Genomic DNA, 18,524 nt, shown 5'->3' with positions numbered 1-18,524 from the left:
CTTTCGGGGTGAAGAATGTCTGTCGAGGCCTCCGTGGCGGTTGTCACGGGCTCGATGGGGAGTTTCGGGTCGTGACACCTCTGCCTCCCAAAGGTTCCAAGCGAGTTGCCGATGTTATTGAGCAATTGTCCAATCAACTCACCCGCGAAGAGTCCCTCTCTCTCACCACTGGCCGCGGCTGGCCCTGCCTCTCCTTTTTCATCCGTGGTAAATTATTCTTTTTTTTCCTTTTTTTATATTTCTTTGATGGTTTCTAAGAGATGGGTGTTGAACTATTTTCATTAGAAAGTAAATTTTGGAATTTGGGTTGTAGATGGTGAATATGCAGATGTTGCAAGAATGGATGTGAAGGTGGAATTTCCACAGCAGGCGGAGGGGGAAGTTAAGGTGGAAGTTTTGATTGACTCAGGCGACAAATCTTCTTAACACGTGGATGGCGGTGATGATGATGGTGGACAATTTCCATCTCTCTCAACATACTACCTCTAAGGTGAGTGTTTTGTGCTTTACTTGATGGCTTAGTTATATTTAAATATAGAAAACAGCTAAGTATAATGCTGTTTTTAGCCCCTATACGTTGCACTATTGGTTAAAGTTTTTGTGACCTTCCAAAGTTTTTATGACATTTTGGGATGGATTTATTCATCTGAAAACACAAAAGATTTGTTTATTCACTGGTTTTCTAGTTAACGCGTAAAAGCCTTAAATCAAATTTGATGCCTGAGAGCCCTTTTCAGGTCTAAGGATGAGGTCTATTTTCACTTATCTAGGTGGACAGACATCAATAGGAGTTTATGTCGATGTCATGTCTTGCATGCCACTACATGTGATTGTGTGTGCCTCAATCCCCATTAGTCCTTAGAATGGTTTGGCAACTTACCTGTTCCATTTGTATGATGCATCATTGTGTCATATCCACAAAAACGGCTACCTTTGATAGTTTATATAGTGTCTCTAACAATGTTAATTTCTTCCATTATTGATTCATGTTTCAAAAGATGGCCTGTTCATAGAACTAATCTCTTGACTAAAAATGAGAGAACTAGTGAGGTACCTCCGGGAGAACACTTACTTTTGAGAACTGCAAAATTGAGATTTTCGGTGCCTTGCTTAATGAAAAGTAGAGCAAACCACGGTTATCTTCTCCCTCTTGAATTGGATCCTAGTTATTTTGTTCTTGATCAATAGATTGGTGACACCAAACCTCAAGGCAGATTGTTATCCTTACCTCTTAAATTGAAGATGCTGGGAATTGAATCGTTTGCTACAGCAGCAGCAGCGGCTCCTCTTCTAAATCAAACTTCTTTGCTTCAAAGTCCTTGACTTTATTGTTCATTCAGTGAAGGACTTCATTTTCTATTGTAGCTACGTGTCCATCTAGTACTATTATAAGCTTTCTTTGATAGATGCAAAGCAGAACACTGAAAGGCATGAACGGGTTAAACCATGTACAAGGTTAAACAATCAAATATAAAATTTAGAAGTTTAAGGGTTATATAAAGCATCAACAAAGTTTATTGCATCCATTCTTCCAAGACCTGCTGCCTGTGGAAACAAAAATAAAAAGTATAAGAACAAAGTATCCAAGTGCTTTGATAGTGTTAATTCTACCCCTTCAAGTTCCAAATCTCCCTCAGCTGATTCACCAAGGTTGTCTCTTGTATCCTGTATTATTACTTGCTTATTTATCTTTCCTTGTGGATCTTTGCACAACTGTGTCTAAGATAAGGCTACTGCTAAAACAATCCTTGTAAAATAGATCCAAAAGACATCTTGTCTGGCACATACCATCATCTATCTGTTGTTATTGCATGACCACCTCTTCAAAGCAAGCTTCCTCCAGCCAATATTTGAGCCCATGGTTACTTAACTTATTCTCCTTCCTCTTTATCACTTTTCACAGTGGATGCAGCACCATAGTCATCAAGCACTGGCTCTTCCAATGCTTTCTCTCTCTTCAGTTGGTCTTGTCATTTTGCTGCCAATGCTTTTCATCATAGGATTTGTTCTTTTCTGTTTAAAACCCGTCTTCAAATGGCAAACTGCTCTCTCTTTAGTAAAGGTTTTCTTCTAGCTTAGATTGTTTTGTTATTTGGATTCAAGCTACTAGCTCTTGGTAACTTTTAACTTATCCGTGGGAAAAGCAACTTGAGCTTGACTTTTAAAGGACCAATTTATTCAAGGTCCAGAAGGTTGTTAGACTTGTGTAAATCGATTTTTATGTTTGCCATATAGAAATGCATGTTATTGTGGTTTTGACTGTGAATTTCTTGTTTTTCCACATATAAATTTCTGTTGTAAATCATTTGCTGTGTTTGATTTTATATATGGAATAACAAAATTGTCAGCTCTAGGGTTAGTGTTCCTCCCTTGGATAAATGCATGTCTTTTTTTCTCCTTTCTATCATGCTGAATCTAAAATAATAGGCCAAAATTATAATTTTATGAACTCTTTTCTTGTATTTTTTTGGAAATATGTATTTTAGTCTAAACAAAGCCCAAGAGACCTTTCAGGGCACTAACAAACAATGTGAATCCAGACAATGTATTTGAGGTGCATGGAAGGGAGTGATTCATGGATAGGGAGTTTTTCTGCTTGCTGTACACAACAGACCTTCAGGAAGCAATTAGGAAATCTGTTTGGAAAAGGCAATTGAGGGTTGGTGATGCATGGATGGACAGTTTTCTAATTGTCCTGGAGAAGCAAAAATAAACTTTTCAGCGGGCAATTAGTATCCCAATTTGGTCAATCCAGTGGAGGCAATCAATGGTTGGCTGAAACTTCTGAAAATACATCAATTTGAAATTTGATTTTGGTTTTACTTAATGGATGGTAGGGTGGTGTTATTGGTGGTGATGTTGTGATAATTTCTATAGTACTTTGATTTTTGGCAATTGTATGTGAAAACTCAATGTATGCTGAAAGCAGTTAGGTGTCTTGGAGCCGAGGAAATAGAGTGAAAGTTGTGTGCATGGTTGAACAAATGAAGCTCTAGAGCAATATTGTGCTTTTGCAGGAGCTGAAAACATAATTTATGATCTGAACAGCTTGAAAATCAAAATTATGATTGTTTTTAGTATTATCTTCATAGCAGCAAACAAATTGCCATCTTTTAGTGCAAAACCTAAATATGCTACTAGCAGTTGTATTTGCAATAGACAGGTATTAGCTCAATTCATTTGATTATATGTATTTCTTATCAGCCAGCGTAGATACCTAACTTTTTGTGTTAGGTAATGAATGCATGTTGTTTTTTCAGGTTTGAGTTCAAGCTTTTTTCCCCTTCTCCCCAACTGAGATCTAATATTTTCTGTTGCTAATTTTCTTCCATATTTTTTTTATATTTTTTTTGTATCTTATTTATGTTTAGCATATGCAGGCTTGCCACCCTTCACATGTAATTCATCATGGGAGAGGCTGTTTAAACTTTAAATAAGAGCAAGTAAAATGTTGTACAGATGCAATTCTCTAGTTTTGGATGGGGAGTTTAATTCTCTAGTTTGCTTCTGCTTTGTTAACTCCATTATAATATGAAGTTGTTGATGCTGTGGTTAAGGAGCCAGTACCCATGGTTTAAAATAATTAGTCTCTTTTTTTTTTCTTTTAAAGTTATTTAAAATAATTCTTCAGGGGGCTGTTACATTTTGTCTTGATCATCACAGTTTACTATCAGTCAGTCTATCATAGACTGGACATGACCAGGCATTGTTAAATATTGATTAGGCTTAACAGAATTAAAACTAATTGATCATTTCCCAAATAAATATAGGAAATAACTATCTATTGGGGAAAGTAAAATGTAGGAAAAATTATCCCTTTAAGTACTACATTGAGAATTTAACAATATATAATTCATAACCCTTTCCTCCAACTAGATTTTTTTAAACGTCATAGACAATGTATCATATGTAACCATGCTTGATTGTTTTTCTTTTATTAGTATCTGTTGTCATGTGTGTTGCATGTAAATACTTATGTTTTTTTACATATTTTTAAATAATAATTATATATAAATGGAATTATTTCTTTAAGTATGAAGTTTGAAATATAAATAATTGAAATCTGGCAATAATTTTTTTTTTATAAATTATTCAATACTATTATAATTAAGAAAAATATATTATTTAATGAAAGTCATTTAATGCAATTAACATTCCTTTTACAAATGGCATTAATCTTATCAATATTTATAATAAAAATAATTAAAAAACCAATTTCAAAATATAATGAACAAAATAGGTTTGTTGTAATTATATAATATTCTTACATGTGAGTAATATGCTTTCATGTAAACCACATATGGAAAACCCACATTGCTTTAATGAAATTACCTCTGATTTGAAAAACCCAGAAGTCTAAGGCAAAATTGATCATAATCTGTTACAGACTGCTCAAAAAATTCCAATTGTGCTCAGATTCAAGGTTACAAGCATAAAGCATTCTTGTTCAATGGCAATATTTTCATCACACGTACACTTGCTTGCTAACCCAAACAAAAACTAAAAATGGTATTACTCCATTATTTGGTGATTGCTCGTTTTTAGATTTAGGAAAATCAAGATAAATTTTTTTAAAAAAATAATCTCGATCAAGAAAAAATGGACGAAAAATGAATTTTGTGGTATTTTTTGTTGGAATTCTTAACCACTGAAGATCGGTGACTGGTGGAGGCACCTATGGTTGGAATATGGGTTGGGGGTTGATCTTGGGGAGATATAAGGAAAAATTTAAAAAGAAACTAAATGTATTTTAAATAGTCTCATCCAAACGACATAATTTTGAACAAAGGTGAGAAGAAAAGAAAAAAAGAAAAAAAAAGTAATGTGGTTAATTTTTTTATTTAATAATTTTTTTTATATCTTATATGTCAATGTCATGTTAGCATTGTTTGACACATCAATGTTATGTCAACATCGTTAACGTCTAATTTGGATGAAGTGTCTCAAATGGATCCAATTACACACAATGTTAAAGTATATGAATTAAATTAATCAAATTTTGAGTAGAGAAATTAAATTGAATAAAATGATGTAATAACTGACTATTTTATCTTAAATTTTGAATAAAGAGATTAAATAAAATAAAATATTATACTACATGAAAGTGTTTTGGAAAAGAATAAAAAGTTATTTATGGGTAGCATTTTAAGGAAGAAGTAGGTCAATTTTTTTAAAAAAATTATATAAAAAATAAAGTAAATTAAAATATCTTTAACTTATTATGATTTATTTTGAATTTTAAGCAATTTTTTCAACCGAGTAGGTTCCACTTAACCCCGTGTCACAAAATTCAAGAATTAGCTTTATCGATTGTAAATTATATATAATTCCAAAAAAGTTTTTTATGGGTATCATTTTAAGGAAGAAGTAGGTCAATTTTTTTTAAAAAAAGTTATAGAAAAAATAAAGTAAATTAAAATATCTTTAACTTAACAATTGATATTATGATTTATTTTGGATTTTAAGTAATTTTTTTGACTGAGTAGGTTCCACTTAACCCGTGTCACAAAATTCAAGAATTAGCTTTATAGATTGTAAATTGTATATAGATATAGATGATTTTAGATTTTAGATATAAATTATAGATAATCTTTAAATTTAATTTGAGACTAACTTGTCTTAAAAAGTCATATCCTTTTATACTTGACCTTGGCCTTAAATATAACTGTTTTATTGTTGTTTAAACTTAATTTCAAAATAAATTTAAAAATAATGTAATAGAATACAACAATTATGAATCAATACAACTATAAAATGTGCATCACAATAGAATTACAATTAAACAAAATATTTCTGCATAAGTTTTTTAAGATTGAAGAGACTTTTAACTGCAATAGGTGGTTGACTCATGCGTTGCCATGAGTGGTCGAGTTTATAAAAATTGTTTATATTATTAAAGAAAAATTGTAAAATTTATTTGAAAACATATTTTAGTATTGATAAGTTAATATATTTTTTATCTTGAGTTCTAGTCTGTATTTATTAGTAGTATTACAAATATTGTCTTGCAAACAAAATTTAACAATAACTGTTCTTAGACTTATGTTGTATATTTAATTACCAAAATTGTTGTAGAGAATAACGTTTTGTAGGTAATGAATGTTATATATCAAGTAGGTAGAGAGCAGATGTGTAGAGGACAAATTGGAACACAAAGTCTTTACATTCATCCATAAATCTAAACGTGCGTGAAAGAGAATAATTGGTTACCAACATGAGAAGGTCATGAACATAACCAAAAAGGTATTGTAGATGCCTAATTTTCGTTAGCTATTATTTTTTAAAGTATTGTGTTATGGAATAAGAACAAGTATGGAACAGTTATTTTATACGGGGAAGTGATAGTAACTCAGAACAAGTGACAAGGTTCATGAGTTATCTTCACATTTGAAATGTTCTAAAGAGCTTAGCTTGGTAGCTCAGATATGAAGATAGTTAAAAAGACTTCTTCTTAACCTTTCCTTGAAGTACATATGCTTTACCTTTTTCTCTTTTTCTTCCAATAAAGTATACGTGGCATACTATCAAGTGTCACTACTGGACTATCCAATACTTACACCTACTACCCAATTACATGGTCATTCTCTTAATATCCCATAATCACGTGCTCTTCCATAATTATCACATTCTTTCATGATTGAACTTCATATCCAATAAGTAATTCTTTAACGTGTTCTTCCATGACAAGCACGTTCTCCCAACTACTTTTAAAGAAGCACCCTTATTCAATATAAATATGAGAGCCTTGAAGGTTGGAAAGCAATAAGAAATTATTAGAAACCCAATAGAGATTATCTTCAAAATTCTCTAAAAGTTTTTCCAACTATTCTTTTTACTTAGCTATTTCCATCAGTTGTGCTTCATCGCTTTCTCCACTTTTTTTATTCCTAACTGTCTACCACCAAAGCACGAATGCTTCAAGGACTACTCTAATCTTCCTCTTCGCCTCCTTTAATTCATTTCGCTTCATTCGTTGCAACACATCCTTTCTCCTTACCAGAAGAGCCGTTTACATTTTGATGACTCCACTAAGGATTAGTGATTGCAATAAGTGAAAAAGTTTCCAAAAAATGTCTTATCAAAAAATATGGAAAGTTCTCTTGACAACCAAGAAACAACTGTCCCATATGTCTAAGAGCTTATGAAAATGCTCCAAGCTTCCTAGGAAAAGATGCAAGTGCTGAAGGAAAACAAGTGGATGGTGGAAACCATCACCTAGTTTGTATTATCAATTGCCATAACCTTTCAACCTCTACTTATGCCAATAGAAAATGTCATGAACGTGGCCAACAATACAAATGGAAATGGAGAAATGGAGAGAGCACGATTGACCCAGTCCTCAATACCACAAATCCCTCTATTATAGGCAATCCTATTATGGTAACTCTTTCAACTAGTGCTCAAAACTTTGTTACAAAGGAAAAGTTGGAGAAGCCGTTCGATCAAAAGAATAAGTTCTCAACTTCTCAAAGTATGACTTGAAACTACCCTATCCTGCTAAGCTTGTAGCTAAGCCATATCCCAGGGATTACACCAGTCCAAAATTCAAAAAATTTAATGGTAAGACTGATGATGCTCGGGAGCATGTCATAAAATTTGTAGAAACTTTGGGAGTCCTAAGCTTGGACGACTACTTAAAGTTAAAGGAGTTCTCTAAATCCTTCACTAAGAAAGCTTACACTTGGTATGTTAATCTCACTCCCCATTAAGTTAATTGTTGGAACCAAATGTATAGGATGTTTAGAGGAAAGTTCTTCTCTACCCAAGAGAATATGACCCTTATTGATTTGGGAAAAGAACATCAGAAGTCAAGAAAGGATCTTATGGAGTACATCTGATGATTTAAGGAACATGTACTAGATATACAAGATTCTCTTGATCAAAAAGAGTTGGTCAAAGTCTGATCCAAGGTATGTTTGATGAATATAAGGTGCATTTGGAAAACTTACCTCTTCTTACTTTTATCACTTTAGTTGAAGCTACATGAAGGACCAATAATACAGTTCTTAGGTAAAAATGAGCTAATCATTTCAATAGAAAGAACATGCCAACTGGGAATGCAATCCAAGAAGGAAGTAAAGAAAAAAGAGGTCCTCAAGAAAACCTGAAGCCAAGACGTGACAACTTCAAAAGAAGACAAGATGAAGGATTATTGCACCTTCTTCATTCTCAATTCTTCTTGACAGAGTAAGGGTGCTCTTTCAAGAATGGATTTCAGATGGATAAATAAATTTGCCTTACATATCGAGACCACCAATGGTAGAAGAGAAGTCCAATCCACGGTATTGTGATTACCATCGTGTGATAAGTCATCCATTTGTTGAATGCAGAAACACACATAATATATTTCACAAAGGACACAAGTAGGAGAAGTTTTGATTGGAAACAACAAGTTTTATTCTTATTCAAGTCTACATTAGAATAGAATTCCTTAATTAGTCTGGGATTATATGCCCTATCTCCAAAGGTACTCTATCTTTTAGCTTTAATTCATCAAAATATTTTAGTAGATCACTCTTAACTATTGGCTATATTAGTTTTTGATGATAATAAAATATTTCTATTCATTTGTGTCTAATATTTCTACTTGAGTGTGCAGGACAAAAATTGTATACAAACAATTAATCAATCATTCAAATGCACATATCAAAGAGCTTAAGATTAAGGAAGCCACAATTGATCAACAAGACAGAAGCCCTTTAGTCGATTAATGAAGAGTTAGTCAGTTAAGATTTAAATAAAAAATTGACGGGCTGATGAGTATTGAAAAACAGAACCAACTTAGTCAATCAAGGAATGAGTTAGTCGACTAAGTGCACACTGCCAGAAACTAGGATCAGAAGACAAAGATGACTTAGTCGACTAAGATATCGGCTAGTTGACTAAGAACATTCTGCTAGAAATTTTGAATTGTGCACTAGAAGATAGATTAACGGTCAGAATTGCTACCAAACTGTTCTCAATAGTAAAAAACTATCTAACTCACATCAGAGCTGATTTTTCAAGTATAAAAGAGGGTTCCAACGGCTAGAAATGCATTGAAGGCTTCCAAGAACACACAAAAGAACTAAAAAACTAGAAAACACCTGCTGCTCATTTACTACACTCAACTTCTATCCATTGTAATTATGATATGCACTTCATTTGTACCACTTATATCAACCTTGTGATCATAGGTACACTCTTTTTACTTTTCTCTTTGTATCTTTAGAGTGAGCGAGTCACTCTAAGTAATTGATTCAAGCGAGGATTGCTTGATTGAGTATAGGTTCTAACTTAGCCTTGAAAAGTTAAATGTTGGGTTTTAGTTGATCTCGGTAAAAACTATTGTGAAAGGTTTTGGCTAAGCTTGGTAAAAGTCATTGTAAAGCTTGGTGAAAGCTTGTGAATTTCATCTGTTCATAGTGGATTAATTTGAAAAATCCTTGGTTGAATAATCAAGGTAGTGGATGTAGGTCTTGGACCGAACCACTCTAAATTCCTGCACATTGTCTACTCTATTTTTACTTTTATTGCTTTTAAATTAGTTCCTCATCTTGTCAAAAACCAAAAAATGTTATTCACCCCCCCTCTAACACATTTATTTAGGACCAACATTAATAACAAACACTTCATCAAAGCTTGGCCAATCAAAAAATTTCCTACAAGAGATAGTTTCATTTTCTATCTTTTTAAACCTATCAACATGACACTTGCTTCTAAATTGAGAGGTTGAGGTTTTACGTTTCAGATGGAGACCTCTGCTGCAATAGTCCCTTTTATTTTCCCATACGTTTTCCTTTGACTTTCTTTTTTTTTTGTCGACTAAAGAACCTTGAGTGATTTTTCTCTTTTTCTTCGATAGAATGGGAAGGGAATCATCAACCACCTTTTTCTCTTTTCCTTTGTCAGAAACCTTGTGTGTGAAGGAAGTTCTAGCTATGGGTTTTCTAATGGAATGGATTTAGGGTTTGTCGGGTTTCAGAGAGTTAAGGAGGAAATGGTTGGATTTTAGAGAGTTTGGAATTTTTTTGAGGTTTTGATTTTTGGTGGGTGGGTTTTTTATAAGTAACTGAAGAGTCTTTGGTAGAGGGTTTAATAAATGGTTAACCCATATTTTAAGTGGGAGGTTTCCCGTACTTCCCACTATTTATTTATTTTTTGTTGAAATTTTTTTGTGCATCAGTTTTTCCATTGAGTAAGGTGCTCTACTCGATTAGAGTGAGCCTTAACTGATTAGAGTATTTTTGTTTGTAGTAACAGGCCAGCTTTGACTGGTTAAAGGGGCTTTTAATCGATTAATACCTTATTGACTTAGTTTAACCTTTTTACACATAATTGCTCTAATTGATTAAGGGAGTTCTTAATTGATTAATATAGGTCTTATTTACCTTCTATGTTCTCTTTAACTAACTAAAGGATTCCTTAATCAATTAAACCAAGAGATAAACACAAGCATCATGTTGTATATCATCAAAAACATATTCAATTCAGCTTAGTTCGGCTTCATTAAAATCTAGCATTTCTAATTCTCTCTAGTTTTACAAAACTGGGTTTCATTTAATGGTTTTGTGATAATATCAGCTAGTTGATGTAGGGTATCTACAAATTCTATTTTAATATCTCCATTAAGCACATGATCTCTAATGAAATGATGTCTAATTTCTATGTGCTTAGTTCTTGAATGTTGGACAGGATTTTTGGAGATATTTATGGCACTCATGTTGTCACAATATGTAGGAACTTTATGCATAGCCATTTCAAAATCATTTAGTTGTTGCCTAATCGATAATATTTATGCACAACTACCTAGTGAGATATATTCAGCTTCAACAATTGATAGAGCAATAGAATTTTGTTTCTTTGAAGACCACAATACAAGCATGTTTCCAAGGATTTGACAAGTACCACTAGTGCTTTTCTGATCGATTTTGCTGCCAGCAAAATCGGCATTAGAATAGTCCAGAAGATTAAAAGAAGATCTTTTTGGATACCATAGGCATAAATCTTGAGTATCCAAGAGATATCTAAAAATCCTCTTCATTGCGGTTAAATGTGTTTCCTTGGGACATGATTGGAATCTTGCACATAGGCAAATACTAAACAAAATATCAGGTCTACTTGCAGTTAAGCAAAGAAGTGAATTAATCATACCTTTATAGAGTTTTTGGTCCACATCTTTTCCTTTATCATCTTTGTCAAGCTTTATGGAATGACTCATAGGAGTTCCAATTGATTTTATATTCAACTCGTTAAATTTCTTTAAAACTATTTTTGTAAATTTCTCTTGGTTGATAAATATTCCATTCTCACATTGCTTGATTTGTAAACCAAGGAAGAATTTTAACTCTCCCATCATACTCATTTCAAATTCTCCTTGGATTTCCTTAGTAAAATTCTCACAAAATTCTTCATTCATAGTACTAAAAACTATATCATCCACATATATTTGAATAACAAGTAAATCATTTTTGCTTTTCTTAATAAAGAGTGTACTATCTACACTCCCCTTAGAAAATCCCTTTTAATAAAAAATTTTGAAAGCTTTTCACACAAAGCTCTAGTAGCTTGCTTAAATCCATGTAATGCTTTATACAATTTATAAACATGATCAATCTTTTCAAAAACTTCAAAACCAGGGGGTTGCTCAACATATACTTCTTATTGAATAAAACCATTTAAAAATGTACTTTCTTACAATGTTTAACAAGAGAAGGTAATGCATCATCTTTGTGAGCAAAAAAGTATACCTAATTATGTCTAGAATAATCATCAACAATAATAAAGCCATATGACTTGCCTCTCAAACTAGTGACATCAATAAATTCAAACAAATCAATGTGAAATAGTTCAAATGGTCTAGAAGTTGAAATCACTTTCTTTGATTTAAAAGAACTTTTTACTTGTTTTCCAAATTAACATGCATCACAAACTTTATCATTTTAAAAAGAAATCTTTGATAATTCAATATCCAAATCTTTTCTTAAAATCTCTGAAAAGGTGTCCATGCTAGCATGTCCTAATCTTCTGTGCCACAACCAATTATCATACACATCATTGGCCACAAGATAAAATTTATTTTGAGTATTAATTTAATCAAGAAAAATCACTTAAGAATCTTCAAATCTTATGCCAATGAATACAACTTTGTTAGTGTCAATGTCAATCACATGGCATACATGACAATTAGAGCAAAATCTAAATCCTCTATCACAAAGTTGACTAATTCTTAACAAGTTTTTCTTTAGACTTTCAACAAATAAACCATGCTTGATTATAGTTTGAAAAGTGTTATCAATTGTTGCAATTCTTTGGCTGATAGCTTCGGAGTTGTAACCAAAAAAAACACTACCACTTGTCTTTCTATCAAGCTTGATAAATAAATTTTTATTTCTGGTCATATGCTTTAAATAGCCACTATCCAAGTACCAAGGCTACTTCTACTTTGGTTGAGCTTTCAAACATTGTTCCTTTTGCTCTTGCTCAACCTACAAAACATGTTTTTATTTCTTTTTCAAAAGTACCCATACTTTGATTGGTCCTTAGAGGTTAATAAGCACATCAAAACCTACGTAAACCATTTTAGTTTTAGGGAGGTTATTACCCGATGATAACAATCATAAGAGAGATGACTTTTATTATCACAAGCATAACAATGGAATGAAGATATCATTTTTCTTTCTCAAAACAACATTTCTCTTTGGTTTCTCTTCTTTTTTCAATTTTTCTTTTGAATTCTCTTCCATTTAAGCTTTGAGAGTAACATTCTCATCTAATGCCTATTGCAACATCTCATTTTTATTCTCTAGATCCAACTTCAAATATTCAAAATTTGTTTTGGAATGCTTTAACTCAATTTGAAAAATATTTCTTTGATAAATGATAGATTTGAAATCACATTTAATCTTTTTTAATTCATATTCTAAAGATAAAGTTTTCTTTTTCAAAACCTTATACTTTATAGTTAATTTCTCAAATTTAGCATATAAACAATCATACTCATCTTGAAATTCATAATATGAGATTTGAGATAAATTAGAAATTACCTCAAGGTCTTCATTTTTTGCCATCAAACAAAGGTTGACTTTTACTTTTATCTCTTCTTTTGTTTCCTTCTTTTCCTCTCCATCTTCTTCCTTCATCTCTTGCTCATATGTGATGAGTAAGCCACATATCTCATCTAGGGTGATGACATTAAGATCTTTGGCTTTTTGAATTGCTATCACTTTTGGCTTTCAGCTTTTTGGTAGACTTTTAAAAAGCTTTTTTACTAGCTCATGTTCAGGTATGACTTTTCCTAGTTGATAAAGCTTATTGACTATGTTGGTGAATCGGTCATACATTGAAGTTATGTCTTCACCAAATTCTATTTTGAACATTTCACAATTGTGGGTGAGAAAGGTGATTTTAGGCTCCTTAACTTGAGAGGTCCCCTCATGAATAATCTTAAGCTTTTCCTAAATTTCCTTGGTTGTGGTACAGCTAGAAATTTTATTGAATTCAACAAGAGGTAAGGCACAATTAATAGTGTTGAGGGCTTTGAAATTTATTTAGACTTTTCTCATTTTAGCCTCAGTCCACTCTTCCTTAGATTTAAGCATTTTCTCACCGTGATCAGATTTGCGCTAGTGGGAGTTTAAAGACCATTTGTGAGAACATCCCATATCTCATAATCTATCTCTAATGTAAATTGAGATTTTAGTGCTTCAATATTAGAAGTTCGATCCATCAAATAGAGAAAGCCAATTTGTGGATTATCCTTCTGCCACATTTATGTTTTATGCAGCCATTGGGTATCCCCTAAGAATGTTAAGCCTTAAATCAAAGGGTTAGGTTTCTAATACCACCTGTTGGTCTCAAAATGAGTGCTAGAATGAGGGTGAATTATACTATTTAAATATTTTTTAGGGTAGCTTTTGAAATTTAAAATCCGTTTGGAAGTGTTAAAATGGATGGTTGAGAACTTGTGAAGGTTAGTGAACACCAAGTAAAGAAAGGTTAAGATAAGTGGACAAAATACAATATTTATAATGGTTCAATCCACCTGACCTACATCCACTACCTTGATCTTCACAATCAAGGATTTTTAACCCAACTTCAATAAAATTAGTAAAATTATCAGCTTCCACAAGCTTTTACAAGGTAAGCTTCTAATCCAAGCTCTAACCCTTTTACAATAAGTCTTAAGCTTACCTTAACTTAGACTACCCTTCAAAGTGTCTCGCACACTTTAAATAAACAAGAAATAGAAGATAAAAGAGGTATAAATGATCACTTAATTAATCTAAGTTGTACAAGCTTTAGCACAAACACTTTCACAAAGATAGGAATGGAATACAAATGTAAAGAGAAGGTTTTTGGTTTTCAAAGCTCAAAATCACTCTTGGTAACATCTCTCTCGCTTCTTTGACCATTGTAGCTTCAATTTATACTTGAGGAGTTAGATTTTGCTGTTTAAGACAGTTTTTAGCCATTAAGAACAACTCTGATGTCATTCTAGCTGTTATTTTGTCCTCTAATGTTTAAATTCAAATAGGCAAATAAAGTTTTGTTAACTGTTACGAACAAGCTTTAATTGATTACACCTTCTTTGCCTTGCATTGTCTAGCAACTTTGTTCACTGCATTAACTGATTAGAGGGAGCTCTAACTGATTATAACCTTTTGTCTTCACTTTTCTGTATACAGCAGTCTTCCTTTAATTGGTTAAGGCTTCACTTCCTTCAATCTCAACTAATTAAAATCAGCTTTAATCCGTTAGATAAACTTCGAATTTTGAATTTCTCCATTTTAGCTCCATTCAACGGTCAACTTTATTTCAAATTTGATTTTGGTGCATAAAAGTACTAAGGCCTTGTGCTCTAACCAATTAACCAAACTCCTTAATCGATTAACATGACTCTATTTTCAACCTCAAGCACCTCATTAGTTAGTTAAGGTTGGTGCTAACCGATTAAGGCTTTTTTGTCTTGCTTTTACCTAATGCCCAATTGTGCCTTAACTGGTTAAGGCACATTAATCAGTTAATGAGATTCTATTTTTACTAGCCCTTTTATTCTCCCTTACTTTAACTAATTAACTCATCTTTAAATTTAGTAAGCATCTTGACTTGCCCTTAATTAACAAATTTGTTAGGGGAATTAAACTATATCCTGCACACTTAAATAGTAAAGTTAGACATTAATGAATAAGGAATGTTTTGTTATCATCGAAAACATATGGAGTTAACACAATCTGCTTCAGGGTCGACTATGTCTTCTCTGTTTCACAATTCTTTATTTGTTCTTCAACCATTCTACTATTGGATCGACTTGAGTTTTTCTAAGGTTGACTCTTGACTTATGTTTTCAAGATTCCTTGACTTTTTGGCCCCTCTTTTTAGTTATTTCTTCCTTGCCTTGTTCCTATAATCAAATATTAATTCAAGGCATGTTTGCTCTACATTTTCTCAGCTAAAGATTCATTATTTCAAAGCTTTTGTGATATTTTCTAATCATGCATGCTTTTTAAACAAATGTGTGATTTTAGGGTATGAAAAACATTATTGAGACAATTTTAAATGCTTGACATTAAAACTAAGATATCATGTAACTTTTGTCAAATCAAAACAAAATATAACTCACAGCTAATAGAGTTTATGATTAGAAATATCAAGAAAATTAAGCGAGTTTAAGAATTCTTTTGAATATAACAATTCATGTTCTGTAGAATAATTTGAATCTTTTGATATTTGATTAATGCTATAATAGGCCTTTAATGTACCTAGAATAAGATAAAGAAGTTATGAGTTTATCAAATCCACAATTTCATTATAATGAATGAAGATCAAGAAGTTATAAGTTTATCAAATCCACACTTTCATAGTAATGAGTGATTATTGACCTTTGTTTTAAATAATCTAAATCTGTAAAATTGTTGTAAAGGTTATCATACACAGCAAACACAATAGTCTATATTGGATTTTCAGTGTACGATACCAACAAAACTTTTGGTATTCGAATCCAACATAATTCCTGTTTAGGATTGTAGCTAGTAGTTCTAATTTTACCATCTTCTACATCTACAACCACTGAGTAAAAGTTGAAATTTAAAACCTGGTCTGTTCATCGACATGAGATTGTAAAAGTCTCATGTTTGTTGTCAATTGATAGATGTGGCAATATTTCCATAGCATTGATTGACTTATAGATTGCATTGAGAATTTTTAACTTTGTTCCAAACTCCACAACAGGTAAAATTTTTTAGAAATCTCCTCATAACAGTATTGTTTTCCCACCAAAAAGCGTCTCCATAGTTTCACAACCATGATCAGTAAGTATATCTTGTAAGGTTTTATCCAAAACTTCAAAACAATACCTATGTATCATAAGAGCTTCATCCTAAACAATAAGATTAGAATTTTGAATTAAACCAGCAAGCTGTGTACCTCGTTTTATTTCACATGTCGAGCATTCGTCAATGTTTAAAGAAATTTTGAATATGGAATTTGTCGTTCTCCTTCTAGGTAACAATAACAATGCAATTCTAGATGAAGCAACAACAAAAATAACTTTTCATGTTCATTTAATTCTTGAGATTATCGTGTCCTAAAAAAACCTTTTGCCTGTACTTGTAACACTCCCGATTTTCAATATGAACTAAGTAAATTGAGAATGATTTATGAAATATATTGTGCCTTAGGAATTTAATGATAGATTAAATATGTTAAGTATATAGAAAGTATGCCTAATGATACTTAGACAGAATCTTATGAACATAATTGGTGGATCTTAAAGTTTAATACTTTGATCATTATTTGAGTCCATGTATGAAGGATCTCATGTAAAATGAATGATTTAAGGTGTTTTGATGGAAAGAAAATGAATTGGAAGCCTTAAGAATGAGTTTGGGGCTTTAAGAAAGTGAAAATGAAAAATCTGGGTATGATCTATTGATAAATGTTCTATATCTATCAATAAATGCAAGATGGAAGGATTTGGAAAGACAAGTTAGATGAATATCTATCAACAGATCTTTTTAACTATCGATAGATGACCACTCGAGAACCTTGCAAAGCAAAGAGGCCCAGAAACTATCAATAGATTCGTGGAATCTATTGATAGATAATAGCTATACAAAATTAATGGAAACTAAAGTAAGAATCATCTATCGATTGATGGCCAAACGGGGAAAAGTAGAAAGAGGGCTACGGCACAATCTATCAATAGATTCGAGGAATCTATCGATAGATAAAGGTCAATGCCTAAAATTTTTAAAGGGATCTATCGATAGATGCCTCCCATTTATCAATAGATCACCCCGTAAACGTAAATATAAAAAGGGGTTTCGAGCCATTTGAGCCATTTTAACAAAAACCAAACTTTATCTCTCTAAAACCCCTGAAACCTTAACTTCTCAAGCTAATCTTTAAAGAAATTTGGAGCGAAACAGAGCTTGAGAAAGTGTTATTAAGGTAAGATTATGCCTTTTAACTTATTAATTTTCAATTTAATTGACAAATAACTTAGATTCAATTTGGTCGAGCTTTGGTGAGATTTTTCTTCCTTGAGTTTGTTGAGGATTTAGAGCTAAGATTTGAGCCACATAGTATACAAAGTTAAGATTTAGCTCAGTTTTTGAAGGATTGAGCTTATATATTGAATTTTTTATTTTTGAAATGTTGGATATTTTCAAAAGCTAGGAAATAAATATTTTTGTAATGTTTTAATGTGTTTAAGGAGAAGTTGGAGATAATCAACTCATTTGTGAGCTGAAAGACGGTTGGAGGCTGAGAATTAGAGCTTGGTTGTGGGCACACCTCCAATTGTTATTATGAGTGGGTTAATTTAAAATGCATGTGATGCATAACTTCTTAATAAAGGCGCTACCATGGTACTAGAATAGAAATTATGTGTATATGATTGCCTAAATGAATGAGCCTAGGTTAGAGAACCAAAATGCATGTGATTATATGTTGTATTGTGTGCCTTAGTGCAAGCCACCTAATGACCTATGTGTCGTAACGTGCGGGTCCGGGAACCCGACCGCTAGACGTGAGTGAAAACTCTAAAACCAGGTTAAAATTATGAGTCGCCACCAATCTTTTTTTTACTAGGTGTGATTGGCTACCTATTGACTCGATTCTAATTGATGAAAACTTAAATTAATTTTAAGCCCACCGAAAAAAACCTTAAACCGGTCTACAATTTTCTGGATCTAGGTTCGGGAGTACGGTTACGCCCGGGGAAGGATTAGCACCCCTCGGACGCCCGTTTCATGAACGGTACCATTTTTTTTATTATCCTATTGGGCTTTAATTTTTAATTTCACTAGATTTCCTTAATTATTATTTTTTATTTTATCTCCTATTTAACCTGAAATGGAATGCAAATGGGTGGCGAGATGAAATGCATGGCGTGAGATAAAAATGCCGGACGAATAACCTTTTTATCGAGGATATTTTCCGAATCCGCCCATCATACTGGTGGGACTCGGGATATTCTCTCACCTAAGGAATTATCCGAGAAACTCGCCTTTTCGCAAATTCGACGAATAATTCCAGATCGG

The 18,524-nt window shown here is 32.4% G+C and overlaps 1 protein-coding gene across 1 annotated transcript in view; it reads left to right on the top strand.

Annotated features, from left to right (window-relative positions):
* The window catches only part of LOC18589394, a 6,843-nt gene extending 3,766 nt beyond the window's left edge, over positions 1-3,077 (top strand). The window contains exons 2-4 of the mRNA XM_018126836.1: positions 63-207; positions 314-490; positions 2,487-3,077. Coding sequence (XP_017982325.1) covers positions 63-207; positions 314-426 — 258 coding nt within the window. The 3' untranslated portion in view covers positions 427-490; positions 2,487-3,077. The remainder of the gene's footprint in view (positions 1-62; positions 208-313; positions 491-2,486) is intronic.

Source organism: Theobroma cacao, chromosome 9, assembly GCF_000208745.1.
Source record: "Theobroma cacao cultivar B97-61/B2 chromosome 9, Criollo_cocoa_genome_V2, whole genome shotgun sequence".
NCBI classification, from domain to species: Eukaryota; Viridiplantae; Streptophyta; class Magnoliopsida; order Malvales; family Malvaceae; genus Theobroma; species Theobroma cacao.
The sequence above is the reverse complement of the archived record's forward strand: the minus strand, read 5'-3'. Positions and strand labels throughout refer to the sequence as shown.